The following is a 23,967-nucleotide window of genomic DNA, read 5'->3' on the forward strand; positions in this document are numbered from 1 at the left end:
TAAAAAAGTGCAGACCTGGTAAACATTTATTAGTATTCTGAGTGTTAGCATTAATATTTGTGTACAAGTAGGAGAGATGGGCATGGTTTTAGATTGTTTGAACAATGATTAATTATTTTTAACACCAGGTTTGATGTAATGTGTTACTACTACCAGTAGGTGGGGATAAGAGACCTTTAAGGTGTTTGGTGCCACACTCGCCCTTCAGGCTTAAAACTAGTGTTAATGGAGGGAGTTTGAAGCCTCAGTTTGTTTAATGACTGCATTTCACTCACTGCCTCTGTTTGTATCTCTGTCACTGCAGGACCAACATGGACTGAGAAGTCAGCGCTCTCAGGAGGCCGACAAACCTCACAGAAGAAAGAGAGAGAAAAAAAACACCTGTGACGAGTGTGGGAAGGATTTTACTTTGAAGTGTAAACTAAAACAACATCAGTTAATCCACACTGGAGAGAGACCGTTCTGCTGTGACTTGTGTGGAAAGTCGTTTTCCTGGAAGAAAGCCCTAAAAACACACCAAGTCATCCACAGTGGAGTTAAAGCTTACAGCTGCGATCAGTGCGGCAGAGCTTTTACTCAAAGTAGCCACTTAAAGAGTCATCTAGTTACCCACTCTGGAAATAAGGCATACAGCTGTGACATCTGTGGAAAAACCTTCAGCCAGCTATGGAGCCGAAATACACACCTACGCATTCACTCCGGAGAAGATGTGTACTGGTGTGATCAGTGTGGCAAATACTTTACAACAGACGCACAGTTACAACGCCACATGTTTACCCACACTGAGGAGAGACCTTATCAATGTGACCTGTGTGAGAAGACTCACAGTACCTGAGACGACACCAACGGGTCCACACCAGAAAGAGACTCTACAAGTGCAGTTACTGTGAGGTATGTATTTTTATTTTTATCTTGTAAGTTCAGTCTGACTGTTTGGAACAAGTCTGCTCATTAAATTGTGTTAGCATGATAGCACTTCTACTGCACCGAAGAGTAGCTCTGAGCCATTATTCAGATTTTCATTTCATTTAAGTGTAAGTCAGATGTTACTGTAATATTAAAGAAGTATTACTGTAGTATTATGGTGGTAGTATTGTAGTTATTGTAGCCCAGTAAACTCAGTGTGTTAATCGAAGCAGTAAAATGTAATTGGACGTCTGAAGGGATGCTCTTTATTTCAGGCGAGTGTTGAAGGACTGACTTACACTGTCTTTGTGTCTTTGTTTAGAAGCAGAGCGACACAGATGGATCCACTTCTCAACCCTGTCATCGCTGTGGTGGTGGGAAACACTTTCGTTGTGACATCTGTGGAGAAACTTTCACTCAGCAAGCCGGCCTAAAAATACATCAACGTAGACACACTGGAGACAAACTGAAATACTGCAAAGAATGTGGGAGAAGCTTCCCCACGTCAACTGAGTTAAAACAACATGAACTCTTTCACAGTGGGGTCAAAAAGCACCTCTGTGATCAGTGTGGGTCATCCTTCACCACGGCAAGTAACCTTAAAACACACAAACGAGTCCACACAGGAGAGAAACCATACAAGTGCAGACACTGTGACAAAAGCTTCTCATGTTCAGGTAGTCGTAACGAGCATGAACGTACACACATGGAAGGAAACTACAGCTGTGAGCAGTGTGACAAGAGCTTCAGTAATCTCAGTTCATACTCCGCACACAAACGATCCCACGTTACTAATAAACTGTTTCACTGTTACCAATGTGGCAAAACATTCACTTCATTATCTGCTCTGTGCAAACATCAGAGCGATCACGCAGCGCTGAAATCGTTCCCATCACAGGACGACAGTGAATCTGAAGAGAGAGAAACATCCTCTTCTGGTTTCAGAGTCCAACTTAAAACCCTGGAGATCAGGCTCCACAGAGTTCAGATCGGCTCTCCTTAAAGCTCTAATGAGGCAATGAATCAAAATGTTCATGTAGTTCAGTGTTAATCTTTATAAATTGTTCTTCTGTAGTGTTTGTGTTCAGTGGTTACCTTTTTTTTTCATCAAAAATCAGTTTCCTGTTCTTTCTGTTTTTATTGAATGTACTTTATTAAATAAAGTTAAAAAAAAATGTTAAATAAAGAATTGGTTGAACGACAAAGATTTTGAGCCATGATGTCATTTCCTGTATTTCAGAGTAAAGGCCTAAGTGACAAATGGAAACATGTTTACAGTCATGGAATAAACTCTGATGGGTCATTTGAAGGAAGTACTATTGCTGACCTGACAGACTCAACCTTGTTTACAAAGAAAGAAAGGAACTGATTACATGTGTCAGCAGAGGCTTTCAGGGTTGTTTAGAGCAGAGCTGATAGTGTTAAAGAGAACACAATGATCTGAGAAAAATATCTGTTTCTCTCATTTTCACTGTATTCTGATCTAATTTCCAACATTCTTTTAATATTTCAAAAGAAACCTGCAAGTTGTCTTTCTCCCACTTTCACTCTGCTCTCCTACACTGACGCCTGACTGCTCGGGTGGATTCATTTAACCAGGGCTGAGGAATACGTTTTGGGCGCCTGGTTTTTAATGGGTTCACAGTGTTCAGGGTCTGAGTACAGGTTTCCTAGAACTGCAAAAGCAGCTCATCTGGGGTGGGCCCAATAAGTAATCTCAGGGTCGGTAAAGATTTTCTTTATAAAAGTGGAGGAGAAGAGAGCAGCGGCGGGGTGGAGCGCGAGCTTTAAACTCATGCAAGAGAAACAGGTTTGTGATGAGAGAACACTGAATCCCCAATTTCCAAATATAAAACAGATAAACCATATGATAACACCAGGTCAAGAGTGTGCTCCTGCTGATGTGTAGGGCCTTCAACGGACTTTAAAGGTAAAATGACTGAATAAGATTTAAAAACTCTTGAGCAAGCAGACCATCAGGGCAACACACATGAATATTAAAATCACCAACTATTATAATCCAATCCCTTTTAGGCACAATTTCAGCCAAAAAACATGAAAAGTAATTTTAAAAAGTCTTTAAATTACTGCACACACAACTGGTTGAGAGCGCCCCAGTTCAAATATGCCACACAAAACATGCTGGGTTAAAAATGACCTAATTTGTAACCAAACGCTGGGTCAAATATGGACCGAGCCAACGTTGGGTTTTTTCAGCTGAACAGGGTTTGGTTACTGGTTTGACCCAGCACACTGAGTTACGATAACTGTCCAAAAATTGTGTTCAATTGACCAAGCTGAGGTTACCAAAAATTGGGTCGAAACTTGAACCCATCACAAGGGTTATATTACAATTAATGTTTGGGTTAAAATGTCACAGCCAGGAGGGTCAGCAGGGCGCTGATCAGCTGTTTCTGCCTTTCTCTCTCTCTCTCGTTCTTTTTCTCGCTGAACCTCATTGCGGGTTCACGCCCTCAGCCCACGCCCCTCGGAGGAAGAAACACCTGAGCCTCATTAGTGTGGCCAGCATTTAAGCCAGGGAGTGACTGCTGTTCTTTGCTGACTCGCATCCCTGGACTGTTTACCTGTATCCTGTGTGGTGAGTGTCATAGAGAGAGAGCCTGACTGTGTGCGTGGATTGTTTGAAAGGAGCGAGTGCCTTTTCCCTGGATTTCCCTGGAGCCCTGTCCCCGCACTTTTGTACATAGCATTATCTCTGCACCTTTTGTATATACACCCGGTGAACCATGTAAATAAATTCCTTGTGAGCTTCTAACTTCGGATTCCTGCGTGTTCAATTCAATTCAATTTTATTTATATAGAAAAGAAAAGTCGCCTCAAGGTGCTTCGTGTGAGTCCTCCTCGTCAACCATAACATAAGATTTCTACTTATTATAAAAAGCTAGATTCAAAGCAGATTGTTTAAAAAAATCTTTTTATTGTCATATGACACACAGAACATAGACACCAAAATTCATAAAAAATATATCAATGACAGTAAAATGCAATTAACATAAAAGTATATACTTCATTATATTATATCTGTTACTTCAAATCAATCTTTGGTTACAGCACATGTGCATGTTAACAAGCATGAAGGCATGCTATGTAAAGTCGGCTCTATTTTTAGAACAAATAACATGTAAAAACTTTTAACTTTAAAAAACTGATGAATTGATGATTTTTCAGTGCTTAACATACATCAACACTTTGGAAAAGTGGAGGGAATCTCCCTTTCAGATCATTTCATACACCTTTGTGAGCAACATTTTACGCTTCCATCAGAGCTAAATGAGCCCTCGTTCATTTGATCATATTTGGTTCATGTCCTGGGATTCATGTATTCCTGGGATAGATGCTAGTGTGAAGGAATTCCCGAACCTGGGCGCATGACTTTGGGTAACTTGCGTCAAAAACATGCATTACCATTTCAAGAATGCAACTGTACAGTAAAATATGTGCATGGAGTGCTGCTCAGTGCTCTAAATATGTACAGGGGTGACATTTTTGCTTATGTCTTGTACCTGCAACAAAAGCTGGCCAATAGACATATCACTTTTTTTGTATGGATGTTGTCTGCGAGTATTGGCCGTAACGTGAAAGAGTAACAAAAAGCTGTCCAGAGCTCCAGCACCTTCTTAGCATGAAGCCATTTCTTTCAGTATTTCATGCCAAAGTCAATGATTTCATATGTGAGGTATGAAATTCTGACTTTAACCACTTTATCTGAACACTTGCACAGCAACACAAACACCTTTGAGTCATTTATTTTTCTTTTGTCTCTGTGTGTATGTGCATCTGTGTGTGTGTGTGTGCTTATATCCAGGTGAAATGGAGTGGAGCATATCAGGATGGGGCTGGTTTGACACTAGGGGAGGAGGTGGAGCAGTGTCGTTCTGTCAAGGATTGCAGTTACCACAAAACATTAGTCCAAAGCATGCGAGGAGGCCAAATCCTGCACTAGATTTGAAGTGTCTAACTATGATGAGAGAAAATGGTAACATTACGTTTCCTTTGTTTGCAGGACAGACATGCTAACTCTTATGGCCACCTCTCTGACCCACCAATATCAGAAGGTAATGATATTGGTTTTGTATTTTTAGATGCTTACTCCTCCGTGTTCTAAATATTTGGAGTAAACATGTCTTTAATGCTTTGTTTTTTAATCCCAACTTTTTAATGTGGGCCACAAAAGCTCTTCTAAGCCAGCTTCAGTTGGCAGTGACTGACAGTCAACTGGATGACTGTCAGTGATGTAAAGGAGTGGGCAGAAGTTGAGCAAAAACAGATTCAAAAATTTGATGCTGACTGCACAATGACTTTATGTTAAGTGCAACTATCTCATCTCTTCTAAGCAGCAACAACAAGCACACGTGAAGCACAAGCTTCAGCTGTCAACCTAAAATCACTTACGACTTCAGACGTTCTTTGCGAACTGATCTCTAACTTTGCTCTAAATGCATTTCAGACTCTGTCAGCCTTAGAGCAAAGAGAAAGGCATTCGATATCATCATGGCAGTAAGAAGACTCGAGGAGGAAAAGAAGATTGTTGTTAGAGAGATGGACCATCACTGGAAATCTCTTTCAACTTATGATGATACCCTGAAAGAGCCGTCCTGCCAGTGACATATTTAAAAGTATGTATTTAAGTTATGCATACATACAAAATTTCAGTCAGTTCATCTGCACATAATAATCGATCAAAGTCCAAATGCCACCATCTCTATACACTAAAGACAATTAATGTATTGGTCATTAAATTATAGCATATTTCCATAAATTATGTGGTTTAACGTATTTGTCATGACACTCTAAATTTTATACTACATAATAATAATAATGGAAACTTTAAGTCTCAACATAAAAAAGTACTACAAGTTCGCACATCTCAATGAACCTTAGATTTTTTTATTTTGATTTGCAGTAGCAGTACTCAATATAATTACACCAGCCTTCATAGTTATAACTAAACAAAATACATGCTTCTAATGCCAACTTTATCTGAGAAAGTACAGGAAAGAGAGTGATGGGTTTATGGGCTCAGTTGCTGGTTTCAGATCATATTCATGGCAACATGACGCTGACTATGTGAATTACAGCCCCCAGTACAGTCAAAAGGACCCAGTTAATGCAGGGATGCAAACCACTTTTCACATTTGACGCTCACTTTTTACAGAATGTAGTAAAAAAACAAATGTTGTACAAAACATAAAAATCTTGAATTAAAACATTCAAGATAAGAATACAGAACTACTGTTGTAGGTAACAACATAAGATAAAGGTTTTTGCATAACACAATGCATTTAAACAAGTATAAATATGTGTCTAACATTTCTAACAAATCAAACTGCTTAAAATGAACACAGTCAGTTCACCTGTCAGTGAACAGCAAAGACCAATGTGGTATCTGGATGTGTGGATCTTTGGTTCCACATATTTTTGACACTTTTCCCCATAGACAGTACACAACTACAGTTTGCAGGCATTATATTTTACTTGTTTGTAGAAAAGCAGTCAACACAACATCATGAAAAGACTTGCTCAGTGGCTGAAGGAGGTGGCACATCTGGCATGGCAAAGTGGGGGATGTAAAAAACCCTGAAATCTGCTGGCAGTTGGAGCGTTGGCAGACCGGACCACGTTTCGATGCTTGAATCTTTTGGTCTTTATTTTTGGTCCCCACTATTTAAAACTGATTTTCCTGTCAGGCAAATTCGGTAGCTAACTTTTATAAAGTACCCAGCGAGACTCTGTTGACATATTTGGCAGGTGTTGCAGACTACAGGTTAAACGGTTATCTGAAAGGTGGTAGTGCTGAGGGCTCAAGCTCGAGCAGATTTTTTCAAAACTACCAGGAGAGAATCTGCTGATATATTTGGCAGCTGTCGCATACTTCGGAAGAAGACACACTAAGTGGAGGCAACTCGTTTTGTGTACTAGTCAACGTTAACTAACAGTAACGTTATCATCACAAAACCGTCATCTCAAAGGTGGTAGCTGAGGGGTCGAGATGACAGAAAAGCTGGAACAGATTCTGTCACAGCTGACACAGCCTGACATTGAAGTTATTCAGCAGGTATTATTAAAGTTAACGTTAGCATTACTTTGCCCGGCTACAAGGGAACTTTTTGACATGGCTGCTGTAAATAAGCTAGCTGATGTTTGTTAAGTTTTGGTTAGCTAACTGTAATACCACTGGTACTGATATTTAAGACACGGGGTTCTCATATTAGCCGTTTACTGCCTGAATAGTTGGTTCCTTAAATAAAATTCAGGCTTCGGTTCAGAGTCAAACATTTAGTAAACAATTAAACAAATAAAAGTAAACTGCAATAAATTACAGGTAGTAATAAAATACACTACTAACTCTTTTAGTAGTGTATTTTACGCTACGTCCACACCTACACAAGTATTTATGAAAACGAGGCTGTTTCTATGTGTTTAGTCCTTTCGTCCACACATAAACAGCGTTTCGAATCACGGAAAATAGAGATTTTTTAAAACTCAGCTTTTGTGTTTACGTTTGGACGAGGAATACAGAGTTCGTCACGCAACATCAAAGGTGTGTGCCTTTTTTCACGTCACGCTGTGCTCCAATTATTGTTTACATGAGATGAATTTAATAATAATAATACATTTTATTTATGAGCGCCTTTCAAGTCACCCAAGGACACTTTACAATAGGATAAAACACTTAGTAAAACAACGGCAGAATAAGAACAATAAAACAAAAGTACAAGATAAAATTAACAAACAGTGGATTCACAGTGAACATGCAGATTTGAACAGATGAGTTTTGAGTTGGGATTTAAACTGTGGGAGAACCAATGTTTCTTATTTCTGGGAGCAGAGCAGCTGAAAGCTCTGCTTCCTGTGGTGCTGAGGCGGAAGGAAGGTACAGCAAGCTGGATAGAAGAAGAAGAACGAAGTGAACGGGCAGAACAGGTAGTGGTAAACAGGTCAGAAAGGTAAGGAGGAGCGAGGTTATGAATGGCCTTGAAGGTGAGCAGAAGAAGTTTGAAAATTATCTGGAATTTCACAGGGAGCCAGTGAAGTTCCTGAAGAACAGCAGCAAAGTTCTGAACCAGTTGAAGCTTATGGAGGGATGTTTGGGGGAGACCATGCAGAAGAGAATTGCAGTAGTCAATACGGGAGGTAACAAGACTGTGGACAAGAATGGACGTAGACTGGGTGGAAAGAGAAGGAAGCAATCTGTTAATATTACGTAGATGGAAGTAGGCAGAACGGGTGAGATTACTGATGTGAGATTTATAGGAAAGTGAACTGTCTAGGATGACACCAAGGCTCTTAACCTGAGGAGAAGGGAAAACTGTGGAGTTATCGACTGTGAGTGAGAAATGGTTCGCCTTCAAAAGGTTGGATTTGGTGCCAATATGGAGGGTCTCAGTTTTATCCTCATTGAGCTTTAGAAAATTAGAGGTAAACCAGGATTTTAACTCCGATAGACATTCTGTAAGGGAGGAAGGTGGAAGGGAGGAATCAGGTTTGGAAGAGAGATATAACTGGGTGTCATCAGCAAAACAGTGAAACTGAAGATCAAATTTGCGGAAAATGGTACCTAGAGGGAGGATGTATATTATGAAGAGAAGAGGGCCTAAAACTGAGCCTTGAGGTACACCAGAGGTGACGGGGAATAGACGAGAGCGGAATGATCTTAGTTGAATAAACTGAGAACGGTCGAGGAGATATGATTGAAACCAGGCGAGGGGTGTGTCAGAGATGCCGAGAGAGGAAAATCTGCTTAGAAGTACAGAGTGAGAAATGGTGTCGAAGGCTGAGCTCAGATCTAAAAGGACGAGAATGGTGAGAAGACCAGAGTCAGCTCCGATTAGAAGATCGTTAGTGACTTTAAGTAAAGCAGTTTCAGTACTGTGACATGAGCGAAAACCAGATTGAAATCTCTCGTAGATATTATTATTAACCAGGTGTAAATGAAGTTTAGCTGCAACCACTTTTTCGAGTATCTTAGAAATGAAGGGTAGATTGGAAATCGGACGGAGGTTGTTAAAATTTCTACAGTGGCGGATAGAGACGAAATACTGTCAAATATGGTCACCCTAATATTTCAGTTCAAAGTGGGTATAATGTTCCAGGACATAAAATCTATATGTAACTTTCTATCTCTGTTTAGAAACTTTTTTGATCCGGCGTGGTTTTGATACTGAATCCACAGCAGACAATGCACTGCCTAATTCAGCATGCTGGTATCCTGTATTACCCCGGTGGTTGTCCTCAGTGGGATTCTCATTGCACACTTTGTGCTGAGCTTGACAAAACTGACCCATGGCTCCAAACGCTGCCCTGCAAACATCCTCATGGGGAAACTGGGGAGAAAAGTAAGAGAGAATACCCTCCCCCCAAAAACAAAATTTAAAAAAGCATCAAAACTACAGCTTACTGGGTGGGGCTGCCAAACATACAGACATAACAGGTTCACCGACTGACCCTGGCATTATGGCAGAACCAACAAGGTTTGACCCCTAAAAAGGGACACTGTAATGCCAGTCCTTGAGGCCAAATAGTAAACTATTCCTGCTATCCATTATTGCCTTGGTCAGTAGCAGGTATTCTGAGGTTAGAGGAGACACCAAAAAAGGTCTCTAGTGGGGGTTAAGGTCACAAACCTCTTGTTATGAAAAGACCAATGAACCACCATATCACTTCCATATCCCAAAAGAACAAGTGTGTTAAACTAAGATGTTTTTGTCAGAGCATTATCAACATATCCTTTGAAAAAGTAAAGTATTAATAAAATGCTACAGGCACAACACCTAGCAGGAAAACATTTATTTTAAGGAAAGGGTTTTTAATGTTTATTACACACATTGGGTTTTTGGTGTGAGCACTTGGATGAAGATGAACTACGTGTGTGCATGTATGTGAGCCTTACCCAGCCGCATCATGGATATCTGTCTCTTTGTCATCTTCCAAAAAATCCTCTGTATTTTTTTCCTCATTGTTGTCGTCATCGTCGTCACCGTCCAGCAGAACAAACGTCTTGTCCTCCTCAAGCTGTTTCTGAAAACAATAAAATAGGAGGTGGGAAATTAAAATACTCGTTTTAACTGGGAATATTTCAAACACAAGCGCTACAGCAATCATTTCTACCATGACGCCTTCACTGGACTTCAGGGCATACAGCATGACAGTTATTATGGCAGTGAGGTGAGGAGTGAGGCAGTCAGGTTTGAACATGGATACAGCAGAGTAGAGGCTGTACCTGAAAGAGGGAGCGACAGAGAGGTGAAGGACAACCAATAGGTAAGCTGAAGCTTTTCTGTACTACTATTTACGAAGACCACAACAACACAATACAGTGGCTTGCAAAAGTATTCGGCCCCCTTGAACTTTCCAACATTTTGTCACATTACAGCCACAAACATGAATCAATTTTATTGGAATTCCACGTGAAAGACCAACACAAAGTGGTGTACACGTGAGAAGTGGAACGAAAATCATACATGATTCCAAACATTTGTTACAAATAAATAACTGCAAAGTGGGGTGTGTGTAATTATTCAGCCCCCTTTGGTCTGAGTGCAGTCAGTTGCCCATAGACGTTGCCTGATGAGTGCTAATGACTAAATAGAGTGCACCTGTGTGTAATCTAATGTCAGTACAAATACAGCTGCTCTGTGACGGACTCAGAGGTTGTCTAAGAGAATATTGGGAGCAACAACACCATGAAGTCCAAAGAACACACCAGACAGGTCAGGGATAAAGTTATTGAGAAATTTAAAGCAGGCTTAGGCTACAAAAAGATTTCCCAAGCCTTGAACATCCCATGGAGCACTGTTCAAGCCATCATTCAGAAATGGAAGGAGTATGGCACAACTGTAAACCTACCAAGACAAGGCCGTCCACCTAAACTCACAGGCCGAACAAGGAGAGCGCTGATCAGAAATGCAGCCAAGAGGCTCATGGTGACTCTGGACGAGCTGCAGAGATCTACAGCTCAGGTGGGGGAATGGACAGATTCCCCCAAAGTGCAAGCTAGCTACACAGAGCTGCTAATTAGCGCTTAGTAACAGACTAATAAAATAACAGAAACTCTACAATTAGCTAATTTAAAAGCTTTCTTCTAATAATAAAATTGTTTCCTTCTCTGTGTTTCATTAGCTTTTGCTGATATCTTTCTGTCAATTACTTTAAAGCAGCTTGAGTCGATGTAGTCAGACGTTTTTTTCCCAAAGGGTTCACAAAAACTTGAGAACAGACACCGAGGAGAGCAACAGAAAACCTCATTTACTAGCTAAACTCTAGATTAACTAAACTCAGATTAAAGTTACCTCGATGCTTACCTTTAGATCAGACCCAAAATTAGGGCTGCCACAAACGATTATTTTGATAGTCGACTAGTCACCGATTATTTTTGCGATTAGTCGACTAATCAGATCATCATCCATTGGACGTAAAACGTACAGCTTATTGCACCAGCAGCGTCTGCTCTTATATAACTATCATTAGCTTACAGCTTTAAGTGTTTAAGGTATGTGCTAACTAAAAATAAAGACAAGATGATAGTTTATTAAATGTTAATGACATTTGCAGATTGTTTCGGTGACGTTTAATAAACTCCTTGCTATCTAAACAGGACACCGGAGTATATTCTCCAGCATCTCACACTTCTGATGATCAGCTGTCTGCTTGATGTTTATTCAACTATAACTTTAATCTCAGCCAAACCGATTTACTCAGGAACAAATAAAATACTAAAAAAAAGCCAAACTATAACATTTTTAAGTTATCTAAGTGACTTATATATGTTTAACCTGAGTAGCGAAAGACGGCGGTGGGTTTGAAAACGATTTGCCGGGAGTCCGGTGCTCTCACGGCTCTAGTGAGCCTTGCCCCCGGCTAGCTATCGAGCTAGTGGCTAACAGACGTCTTCAAAAACGTCGGAGCGCTTTTGAAAATATGTGGTGTCTTGATAAACTGAGCAGATATTTGAGGTTTACACAGCTACATTCCCGCCTGAAAATATGTTAAATGTTTATTTTGTGACCCAGAAAGAATAATAAGAGTAATATTAAAACTAACTAGCTGCCGCCATTGTTGTAAACTGAGCTGGGCTGCGCTATGAATTCTGGGACACAGCTTCTTCTTCTTCGGGGTTTAACGGCAGCTGGCATCCTTGTACATGCAGTGCTGCCATCTTCTGTTTCAGTCCGTTATTACACTCTTAAATCCTACTACTCATTCCTGCGTCTTTTGGGATCTTACAAAGCTTCAAACGACGTGTCGACTATTAAATCAGTCGTCAACGGTTTTGATAGTTGACGTAATCGTGACTAGTCGACTAATCGTGGCAGCCCTACCCGAAATTAAATTGAAAGAAAAAGGCCATAAAGCGGGAACGCGGCTTCTTCTTGTTCTTCTTCTTTTGGGTGTATTGGCGGTTAAAGCTCTAAGGTGCATTAGCGCCACCTGCTGGACTGGACTGTTCGTGTCATTAAAGTCATAATTTGGCCACAGACTTGTTGGAGTTTCTGTTGATAAAAAAGATGTAATTCAAAGATCTCGTGATTTGGGTTTATGGTTTTCACCGTTTACTCTGCAGTTTTCTGCCAGTGTATAGCAAACCCCATCATGAATAATTTAATCTTTGTTACAACTCTAGCTACCGGTGTTCCCTGTGTGCTTCACATACAGTTCCAGGACAGTAACCCAAACTACTCCTAAACACAACACTACGCTTACTGAACTTAATTGATACATTTCTTTTTTCCTTTCTTTTATTTGAGTATACTATGTTGACATTTGAGCCTGACATTTGTCCCTGTTACATGTGATACAGTTAAAAGGAGTCTGTGTGTGTTTTCCATTACTTGATGTATGGTTTCTGCTTTGGGTGCATGGTGTCTTGAGTTCAAATACCTGATAAGTACACACAGAGATTCACTCTTTGCTACTTGTATTGATGAAAGTTCTTAAGGTTAAAGACTCCTACATCTAAATTCTGATTAGTTACCTTAGAAAAAAAGTGCAATAGGATGTGTGTGCTGTACTAATGGAGACACATATTTAAACCACACAGAGTGGAGGCTGGTTTGCTAAAATAAGATGGACAAGAAGTCGATTGGATTACAGTAGCAGCAGCCAAACACCCAGGAAAGCAGGCATATGAATGACTACAGATCTTCCTTACTGAACTTATGCATAAGCTTCATTTAATTTCTGCTCAGCGTGTGGACTGAGTGTTTTGTTTTGTAGCCCATCTTATGCAAATTGTAGTTTCATAATGGTGAACATCATTGTTAAGGACAGGCTAGTTTAAGGTCTATCCAAATCTCACTGAATGTCTCTTCTCTTTTCTTAACAAATGCCCTACCAACTTTTCAAAGAGGTTAGGAATTGGAGATCATAGGTACTTTTGGCATGCACTCCTGATCTCCACCACTACTCCTCACCAGACTGTTATCCTGATGATCTGGTTGTAGCGCAGAGCTTTTACATACCTGATTTCTCAGTGTTGATTAGCTACGTATCTTTGTGGGAGGTTAGGTTGCACTGTGGCTAAGTTGGTTAAAGTGCCAGCCAAGAAAGCAATATAGTAAGCAGGAGGTCCTGGGCTCAAATCCCAGTAGTTCCTAAAAGATAGTAGATGCTGTCTGTCTGTTCTTAGTTGTCAGGTCATTGTACAGAAAAATTATGGGACTTCTTTATGGGAAAACTCCTGTTACTGTTAAAAAAGCAGCCCTTTGCTTTTAGAACTGAAGAAGCCTCTTGGATGAGAGGTCTCATTGTTTATTTTCTTTGTTCACTCTGTATAATGAGAGCAGGTCATTTCTTCTCAGGTAGGACTGTAAGAATCAGAACACATTGCTCACCAAACTGGATGTAACAGAGCTTTTAACTGAGAATTCATTTGTTTGAATTATTTTTTTCTTGTATTTTGGAAACTTCTTCTCACACCTCTTATTTGACCCTAAATAAGGTGATCAGTGAACATCTGTGAATTGCAGCTGCCGGTAACAAAACACAGATGAGACCTGGATCAATTGCTAACTAAACAAGGACTGCATAAATTTTCATAGAGTTAACTAACCCTGCTACCCCCCCAAAAACCCATCTCCATAGAGACTGTGTCTGCTTCCAAAAAGACAAAAAACAAACTAAAAACCAGCAACAAACAACTTAAACATTTACAAAGAAAGAACAATACAGTATCCACATCTGAACCAAAGAGTAAAACAGTGAAATGTGGATTATTAAATATTAGGTCTCTCTCCTCCAAGTCTCTGTTAGTACATGACTTAATAATTGATCAACAAATTGATTTACTCTGCCTTACAGAAACCTGGTTGCAGCAGGATGATTATGTTAGTTTAAATGAATCAACACCCCCGAGTCATTCTAACTACCAGAAATCTCGAAGCACAGGTCGAGGGGGCGGTGTGGCTGCAATTTTTCACACCAGTCTATTAATTAATGAAAGACCAAGACAGACTTTTAATTCATTTGAAAGCCTGATGCTTAGCATTGTCCACCCCAGCTGTGAAACTCAGAAACCAGTCTTACTTGTTATCATCTATCGTCCACCTGGGCCTTACACAGAGTTTCTGTCTGATTTCTCAGACTTTATATCTAATTTAGTTCTGAGCTCAGATAAAATAATTATTGTGGGTGATTTTAACATCCATGTTGATGCTAAAAATGACAGCCTCAACATGGCATTTAATCTGTTGTTAGACTCAATTGGTTTCTCTCAAAATGTAAAAGAACCCACCCACCACTTTAATCACACTCTAGATCTTGTTTTAACATACGGCATAGAAACTGAACATTTAACAGTGTTTCCTGAAAACCCTCTCCTGTCTGATCATTTCTTGATAACATTTACATTTACAATAATTGATTACGCAGCAGTGGAGAGTGGACTTTATCAAAGTAGATGTCTTTCTGAAAGCGCTGTAACTAAGTTTAAGAATATAATCCAGCCACTGTTATCATCGTCAATGCCCTGTACCAACACAGAGCAGAGCAGCTATCTGAACGTTACCCCAACAGAGGTCGATTATCTTGTTAATAATTTCACCTCCTCACTACGTACGACTCTGGATACTGTAGCTCCAGTGAAAACTAAGGTCTCTAATCAGAAGTACCTGACCCCGTGGTATAATTCTCAAACACGTACCCTAAAGCAGATGACTCGTAATCTGGAGAGGAAATGGCGTGTCACAAATTTAGAGGATCATCATTTAGCCTGGAGAAATAGTTTGTTGCTTTATAAGAAAGCCCTCCGCAAAGCCAGAACAGCTTACTACTCATCACTAATTGAAGAAAATAAGAACAACCCCAGGTTTCTCTTCAGCACTGTAGCCAGGCTGACAAAAAGTCAGAGCTCTTTTGAGCCAACCATCCCTTTAACGTTAACTAGTGATGACTTCATGAACTTCTTCACAAATAAAATTTTTATCATTAGAGAAAAAATTACCAATAATCATCCCACAGATGTAATATTATCTACAGCTACTCTTAGTTCCATTGATGTTAAGTTAGACTCTTTTTTTTCCAATCGATCTTTCTGAGTTAACTTCAATAATTACTTCCTCCAAACCATCAACGTGTCTTTTAGACCCCATTCCTACAAAACTGCTCAAAGAAGTCCTGCCATTGATTAATTCTTCGATCTTATATATGATCAACCTATCTCTAATAATCGGCTATGTACCACAGGCCTTCAAGGTGGCTGCAGTTAAACCTTTACTCAAAAAGCCATCTCTAGACCCAGCAGTCTTAGCTAATTATAGGCCAATCTCCAACCTTCCTTTCATATCAAAAATCCTTGAAAGAGTAGTTGTCAAACAGCTAACAGATCATCTGCAGAGGAATGGTTTATTTGAAGAGTTTCAGTCAGGTTTCAGAGTTCATCACAGCACAGAAACAGCTTTAGTGAAGGTTACAAATGATCTTCTTATGGCCTCTGACAGTGGACTCATCTCTGTGCTTGTCCTTCTTGACCTTAGTGCAGCATTCGATACTGTTGACCATAATATCCTATTAGAGCGATTAGAACATGCTGTGGGTATTACAGGTATTGCACTGCAGTGGTTTGTATCATATCTATCTAATAGACTCCAGTTTGTGCATGTAAATGGAGAGTCCTCTTCACACACTGAGGTTAATTATGGAGTTCCACAGGGTTCAGTGCTAGGACCAATTCTGTTTACATTATACATGCTTCCCCTAGGCAGCATCATTAGAAGACATAGCATACATTTTCACTGCTATGCAGATGACACCCAGCTCTATCTGTCCATGAAGCCAGATTAACTCAGATAAAACTGAGGTCATTGTACTCGGCGCTGAAAAGCTTAGAAATATGGTATCTAACCAGATTTTTACTCTGGATGGCATTACCTTGGCCTCCAGTAACACTGTGAGGAACCTTGGAGTCATTTTTGACCAGGATATGTCCTTCAACGCACATATTAAACAAATATGTAAGACTGCGTTCTTCTATTTGCGCAACATCTCTAAAATTAGAAATATCCTGTCTCAGAGTGACGCTGAAAAACTAGTTCATGCATTTATTACTTCCAGGCTGGACTACTGCAATTCATTATTATCAGGATGTCCAAAAAACTCACTGAAAAACCTTCAGTTAATCCAAAATGCTGCAGCAAGAGTACTGACAGGGACTAGAAAGAGAGAGCATATTTCTCCTGTTTTGGCTTCCCTTCATTGGCTTCCTGTTAAATCCAGAATTGAATTCAAAATCCTGCTCCTCACATACAAGGTCTTAAATAATCAGGCCCCATCTTATCTTAATGACCTTGTAGTACCATATCACCCTATTAGAGCACTTCGCTCCCGCTCTGCAGGCCTACTTGTTGTTCCTAGAGTATTTAAAAGTAGAATGGGAGGGAGAGCCTTCAGTTTTCAGGCCCCTCTTCTGTGGAACCAGCTTCCAGTTTGGATTCGGGAGACAGACACTATCTCTACTTTTAAGATTAGGCTTAAAACTTTCCTTTTTGCTAAGGCATATAGTTAGGGCTGGACCAGGTGACCCTGAATCCTCCCTTAGTTATGCTGCAATAGATGTAGGCTGCCGGGGGATTCCCATGATGCATTGAGTTTTTCCTTTCCAGTCACCTTTCTCACTCACTATGTGTTAATAGACCTCTCTGTATTGAATCGTATCTGTTATTAATCTCTGTCTCTCTTCCACAGCATGTCTTTCATCCTGTCTTCCTTCTCTCACCCCAACCGGTCGCAGCAGATGGCCGCCCCTCCCTGAGCCTGGTTCTGCCGGAGGTTTCTTCCTGTTAAAAGGGAGTTTTTCCTTCCCACTGTCGCCAAAGTGCTTGCTCATAGGGGGTCATATGATTGTTGGGTTTTTCTCTGTATCTATGAAGCGCCTTGAGGCGACTTTTGTTGTGATTTGGCGCTATATAAATAAAATTGAATTGAATTGAATTGAACTAAGGACCACATGGTCTCCTATGGAATTTGAAAGCAGGCCCCCTCTCACCCAAAGCCAGAATCAAACCCCTAAACCAAACTGACAGACCTGTGTCACCAAGACAGAAGCAGACTCCGGGTGGACAGGTGGAGCACTCTCAGCTCAGTTTTTATTCAATGAAAACTGCTTCAGTAGCAGTTTAATAATTTGTAATAGCTTCAATTGTAATAACAACAACAAATTGCATTATTTCTGCAAATATTGGTTTTGAAACAACCTTAAAAAAGACAGAAAAGTTTTGCTTTAATGTTCCCAGTGTAAGCATTCACACTTTGATGTAATAGCTTCAAGAAGTGTTTCAAATTCATGGATATCAAAGGATTGAACAGTGAATGTTTAAGTTTATTTATAAGACCTTAAGTTAAAAATTACATCAAATTACAAGGGGAAATAATTGTTTTAGCTGTTTGCATTGCAGACAATTGTACAACTGGGAATTTTGTACAATGGGATTCACAGGAAGTGGAACTGTGCTGGTAAATTGGCTTTGATATGATGCCGATGACAAAACAGTTCTCCTCACAGTCACCAGCACCATCACCAAAAATGATTTAAACCATCAAAATGAACAAAGATACAGTTTGCAGTGTCAACCCTTTTTATTCACACAGAGCAAACAGGGGCTACACCTACACTCACAAAGCTTTTAGTGCTGGCAAGCATTTCCAACAAATCACATGTCATTTAAATAACACACCGAATATCGAAGACAAAACCTTCAGAGAGTTTCAGTCAAAGATATCGTCAGATCAGAATCAGAGAGACTTTATTGATCCCAGAGGGATCAATATGTGCGGCTCATCATCCAGAGCTCAACACGTTTATTAGACCTCCTGTCATAAATTTGAGCCAGCACAGGAACGTACAAATGCATTAAGCATCAAATCCAAACAATAAAACGTTTTTTTCTGTTAAGGAACAAAAGTGAATAACTGCAATTTTGCATTGTCAAAAAATTAGTTGACAATTTTAGTATTTAACATTTTTTGGTTGTTTTTTTGGAAAAAAATATTAGTTTAAAAATTCATGGAAAAAACAAAAATGATATATCAGCATTAAAAACGATTGTTTCAGTTAAAGAGCTTGTGCATACGTGTGCGTTAACCACAGCAGAAATATAAAAAGGATTTCGGTAATTGCCGTTAGCCGTTAATCTAGCCGTTAGCTGTGGCACACACCTCACATTGGGTGGTGGTCTAATAAATTGTTAAGCACGTATGTGTCGTCGCTACTTCAACATCCTGTAGCCTCTTCCTTTTACAGACAGAGCAAGAGAAAACGTAATGTGACTTTGGTTGTTTTAAAATTAACATTTTGTGTTTGTTCAGTACAACATGGACTCTGGCTTCATTAGTCCAATACATGTGCTTTATATAACCTCAATATTCTGACCAATCAGCTCCCTTCACACGTGTAGTTCAGTTCAGACCAAGAAAAAACATGACACACTGTTGCCTGGTAGCTCTGGTCCCCACTGAGATATAATGAGAGATATAAGACAGAAATGTCTGACACCATGATGGAAAGGCAGAGCTCCAACTTTAGCAGTGTGAGACGCTTTGGAGCGGTAGTTTTATTATTCCACATGGCAATCTACACATCGCTGTAAACATGTATTCATGTTGTAACCAAAGACTGTAGCTAACGCCACTGTCATGTGATCAACTGATTTTGATGTTTTTCTGCTTCCGTGTAGAAAAACGGAGAAAAAAAGAGAGACTGGAATGCGAGGAATGCTGCAACTACGACTAGCAAGCTTAGTTAGCAGGCTGCATTCATGAACTGCAAAAGCGCTACATAAAGACACTGCTGCTCGTTAGTGATTAAAAGCACATCAATAATATTCTTGTATTTCACTCATCCAACCTCAGTCTGTGTCACACAAACATTAAAAATGCTTCAAAAGGCACCAACAGCACAAAATCCAGGGTAAGGTTTGGAATCATCAGTTATCAGAGGCGAAGTTACTTTATTGTTTCACTATATTTATGCCTACTTTACTTTCACAGAAATGAAACAAGCTGCACTTTGGTTCAGTTGACAGGTTTCAACATAAATCAAACCTTTGGGATGGTCCAATGCAGAATTATGACCTCATAAAGTGGAGAGATTCAGTGGATAAAACAAAGGTGCCTGAGATCACACCAAGGTTTCTGTGTGGATCTAAACACCGCATATTCTTACATTTCTTTGCCAAACATGACTTTATCTGCCCCAAAGCACGCTCACTCATCCCATCAGCAGTTATCCAGCTTTAAAAACTGAAAGAAGCAAAGCACCAGTTTAAAGTTAGAAAAAACGTCTCAGTCTGGGAATATTACACTCCAGTGTTCAGGGCTTTGAATCATCCACCACCTCCTGGCATCATTTTCCCAGAATCGTCCTAGAGGGAGAAAATCTTGGGAATATTTCCTCAGGCTCACATCTTGAGGAAACATTCCTTGGCATTGCTCCAAACCTGGATTCTCTGCAGTTAGGGAGCAGAAACAAAAACATCCAGTAAACGTGAGTGCCAGTTTTCCTTTGAAGCTTAGCTAGCTGACGTGCGACGTACCTTCTTGCACATGCTGATCTGCATGACAGCGTAGTTGATGAGAGCTTCCCGTAGGTCTTTGTCTTTCTGCTCCTTGAAGCGCTGGATATCCACCCAGGCCTTTTCCACGTGCTCGCTGCAGTCAAAGATATATCATCTTTAAATCCGCGTCGATCTTGAAACATTTCCAACTGCTTTTACCCAAAACCTTCCCACACCAGGCAGCTTTCAACACTCACGCGCGCTCAATCGTTTTCTCCTTGACAGTCTCTTCACCCTCTGCTATCAGGTCCTCCAGCAGCTTCAGCCTATCCTCCCTCTGCTCAGGCGCTTCTTGTCCAAAAAGCTTGTTGGTCATGCCTTTGAAGGAGAATGTCCGCACGATCTGAGGAGGTGAACGAGAGAAGGGACAACACTGAAAATTGCAGGAGTCTCCTAAAACTAGATCCTCCTCAAACTCTGAATCTTTAACATTTTAATCTTTGCTCAAGTGCAACTGAAGAGCGTCAGTATTTTCATGGATCAGGTTTCTGGCAGTTTTCTACAAATTGTTCTCAATTTACTGCCCTATAAGCACGTCTGCAGCTGACGGGTGTTCAGTTACTTGGAATGACAAGTTTCTATTAGAATGAGTGTATAAAAAGCAGAGATGGATGCTCAAAGCACAGTGACAAAGCTTTGGCTCTTTCCTCTACTGGAGAAATTATGGTTCAGCAAACTGGGAACCTACTGGGAGTCCACAGCTTCAGACTGGTCTGCTTGGATTTACCCAGGTATACAAACTCAGAAACCTGAAGTTTCCAAGCTCTGTGCTTGGTCCAACAGTTAAAGACATAACACAGTCCCGAAAGCTCACCATCTTGTTCTGCCTTTAATTCACAGAAAGGTAAATCACACATCTGCAATGTGAAGGATTCCATATATGTTTCCTATGTAGCCGTGTGTAAGTGTTAACAGGCAAGGAAAAGGAGTACATGTAGAACATGAGCACAGTGTACCCCTGTAGCCAGCTCTTCACGCTGCTGCTTCTTCGAGATGAGATCCTGCGAGGCCGTCTCCAGCTCAAACTGGGTCAGCTCATGTTTCCTGCACACTGCCCTGCCAGAGCCAAATACACAAGGATGCATCATGAACTACATACTGCATGTTCAAACAGGAGCCTTTGGCATTGTAGAGGGACAAAAAAGAGGAGAGATACATAGACACATGTGACACATGCTACATCTGACTCTGAGATGCAGATGCTCTTCAGCATCATGGAGAATCCATCACCACAGCCTACGCAGTAAAAGGCTCATTGGCCCACAGAGGAGAGCCTTTTTACCTCTGGCTACTAGACTGTGAGACTCTGATTTTAAAACTCTACACGTGCACATCAACATGTTAGAATAGCATATACATAAAACATATCATTGTTTTGGCAGCACTCACTGGATCGACCGATCTTCGGAACAATAGGAAAGTCCAAGGAACTGAGTAAATCTAAGGAAGTAGGAAGGTTCCTCAACAACTGCTTATTCCAACATTGTCAGTTCAAAGATCTTCAAATCTGACTGAAATTTCCCGCTGCCCATGTGGACATGCCAGATGCCTCGTGGAGAAATGTTCTCTGGTTAAACAAGACAAAGACTGAGCTATTTGGCCACAATGACAGGAGGGATGTTTGGAGGAGCAAAGGTGAGGCTTTCAAACCTAAAACACTGGCAGCTGTAAAGAGCAGCGGTGTTAGCATCGTGCTGTGGAGCTGTGGTACTGGTACAAAGTAGACGGAATAACGAAGAAGGAACACCTTAAACTCTTCAACTTTATTACAGATCAACAGCTAAATCATGGAAACTTGTGCACAACTGGATTCTCCAACAATAATTCCTAACAAATACTGAAACTGGCTTTGGAATGGGTAAAACAGGCTAACACGGAGCAGCTGCTGGAAAATCGCTCGGTGTCGCAGTTTGGTCTTACCTCAGAGCTTCGGCATAGAAAATATATTCTTTCAGCTGGTCTGCATAGTGTTCCTCCTCTTCTAGGATATCATCTATTGAAGCAGCATATCTGCAACCATGTGACAAAACACAAGATCTCACTTCAGCAGAAACACAGCTGGTGGTAACATCTGTAGCACTATGAGGTAAATCTATGTCAGGGAAACGTACGCATCCATATGATGACCCGCACTTTGCAGTCCATCTCCCATCTCTTTTTCAATGGCACTCCACTCACTGCAGTGAAGACATGGATGTGCACACATAAGTATAAATATAATATAATATAATATAATATAAGATTCAACATCTTTCTTCTACAGAATTGCAGACTGCACAGATGGTACTTTCCCAAAGGAAAAAGTAGTATAGCTTACTAGGGTATATTAGACTTAACAGTTACTATATACAGTAATGGACTTCCATACATTTTACATCAGATTAAAACTTTGGGTGTACAATTCAGATAATTATTTATTAAAAGCTCGACATTTTAAATGAGAATAAGAAAGAAAAGTATGTCTTTGTGCCCCCCTTTTCCCTGTTCATGCCCTATCGGCCCCCCTGGCTAAACTTTGCTAGATCCGCCCCTGCACAGTTACGTCAGCTGCGTAGAAAAAGATCCTGGTGTAGAAAGTAATATTAAATAAATTCTAACAACAGCTGATCAAGCTTAAACGTGCTGCTGTTGTTCAGCCGCTAACCCTTTTGGCCCACTTTCTGGTGCAAAGTGGGCCAAAAACAAAGAAGAGAGACGAAGTTGTGACAGAAAAGCCGATCAGCTGATCATTGATCAGTTTCATGATTGAAGCAGCAGCAGGAGAGAGAGAGAGAGAGGCAGTCGCTCCATATATTGGTTGTTAAGCTTAACATGGTAACGCTTTACAAACATTCAGAGATGAACTTACACACTTGCTTTACTTCTCTCTGGGAAAACTTCCTCGGAGATGAAATGCTGGTTTGGTAGCGAAGCTACAAATACACACAGCCGCTCTATCACGTGATGCATACTGCTCCGACGTGCTACGGTTATGAGCCGAGTTATGCCATGTCGAAAGTTTTGTGAGGTGCTTTTTTGATATTTAATGGATCGGATTACATTTTTTATTTCTCGCCGATATCTGATCCAGTAATTTAGGTCAGTATCAGACCGATACCGATACTAATATTGGATCGGTCCATCTCTATTACAAACTTTAATTCAATGACACTTTGGAATGAGTGTTTTCAGGAATGCTTGTCAGCACACCTGTAAAGTATTGAATAAAAAGATTAAAAACCATATACTATGCCATTGTCATGGTCTGCGGTGGGTGGCTGGAATTTCCATAAGGTTCCTGAACTTACCTGGGATCCGCCCCTGGGCAGGGCCAACTCCTCCAGCTCCTGCACACCTGGAGCCTATTGCAGGCAATCAAGCCAGAGGGATTTAAGCCACACGTTGATGTTCATTCACTGCCAGTTCGTCATCAACACATGTTGGTAACGGCCCTTATACTTTAAGTTGTTGCTGTGATCTATCTTGTTAACAAGACTCTCTTGTGCTGCACTGCCAGTTTGTCATCAAGCCATTTGCTATATTCACCTTGGCTCATGCTCCACCTCCGGACTCAGGATACCAAGCAATCATTTTGAAAATCTCTCTGTGCCTCACCTGCCTGCCCTCCTGCCATCACACTTCATCTGAAGCCCCGGATCTCAGGTCAGCCTTTCCACGCCACTCAGCCTCCCCTGGATTCTCATCACCCCACTCTCAACACTCCATGTCCCCTACTGCAAGTAAGAATTGCTACTCTTACAACTTGCCACTTCAGAGCTGCCTCCACTACCTCCCTAACTCCACTATCTTCTCTCTTCAGTGTGACTGCTCCCTGCTCAGCTCCCCTCTGCATCTTAGGCCTCATTCCCTCACCCTAGCCAAGTTTCCCAGGCCATGCCTCATCAAACTCCACGTCTTATTGTTTTTTTTGTCTTTGCTACGTTTTTTGCACTTAAGCCTAATAAATTGTCACATCATCTGCGGTCTCTGCTCTGGGTTTCTGCACCTGAGTCCTGTT

General features: G+C 40.7%; 1 protein-coding gene and 1 pseudogene across 1 annotated transcript; one reads left to right on the plus strand and one right to left on the minus strand.

Moving 5' to 3' along the window:
• The first annotated feature begins 256 nt into the window (after window positions 1-256).
• LOC148098023 (uncharacterized) overlaps window positions 257-23,967 on the plus strand; it is a 206,070-nt pseudogene continuing 182,359 nt past the window's right edge.
• On the minus strand, window positions 17,984-22,867 carry LOC148098024 (sorting nexin-4-like). Its single transcript, XM_087830652.1, has 7 exons — window positions 22,819-22,867; window positions 22,082-22,147; window positions 21,891-21,980; window positions 20,927-21,026; window positions 20,168-20,313; window positions 19,950-20,064; window positions 17,984-19,862 (listed from the first exon to the last, which is right to left on the minus strand). Exons 2-7 carry the CDS (start codon window positions 22,120-22,122, stop codon window positions 19,815-19,817), a joined length of 540 nt encoding a protein of 179 aa, XP_087686778.1. The 5' UTR covers window positions 22,123-22,147; window positions 22,819-22,867; the 3' UTR covers window positions 17,984-19,814.

Source organism: Neolamprologus brichardi, chromosome 17 (genome assembly GCF_056152115.1).
Source record: "Neolamprologus brichardi isolate AB-2024 chromosome 17, ASM5615211v1, whole genome shotgun sequence".
Classification (NCBI taxonomy): domain Eukaryota; kingdom Metazoa; phylum Chordata; class Actinopteri; order Cichliformes; family Cichlidae; genus Neolamprologus; species Neolamprologus brichardi.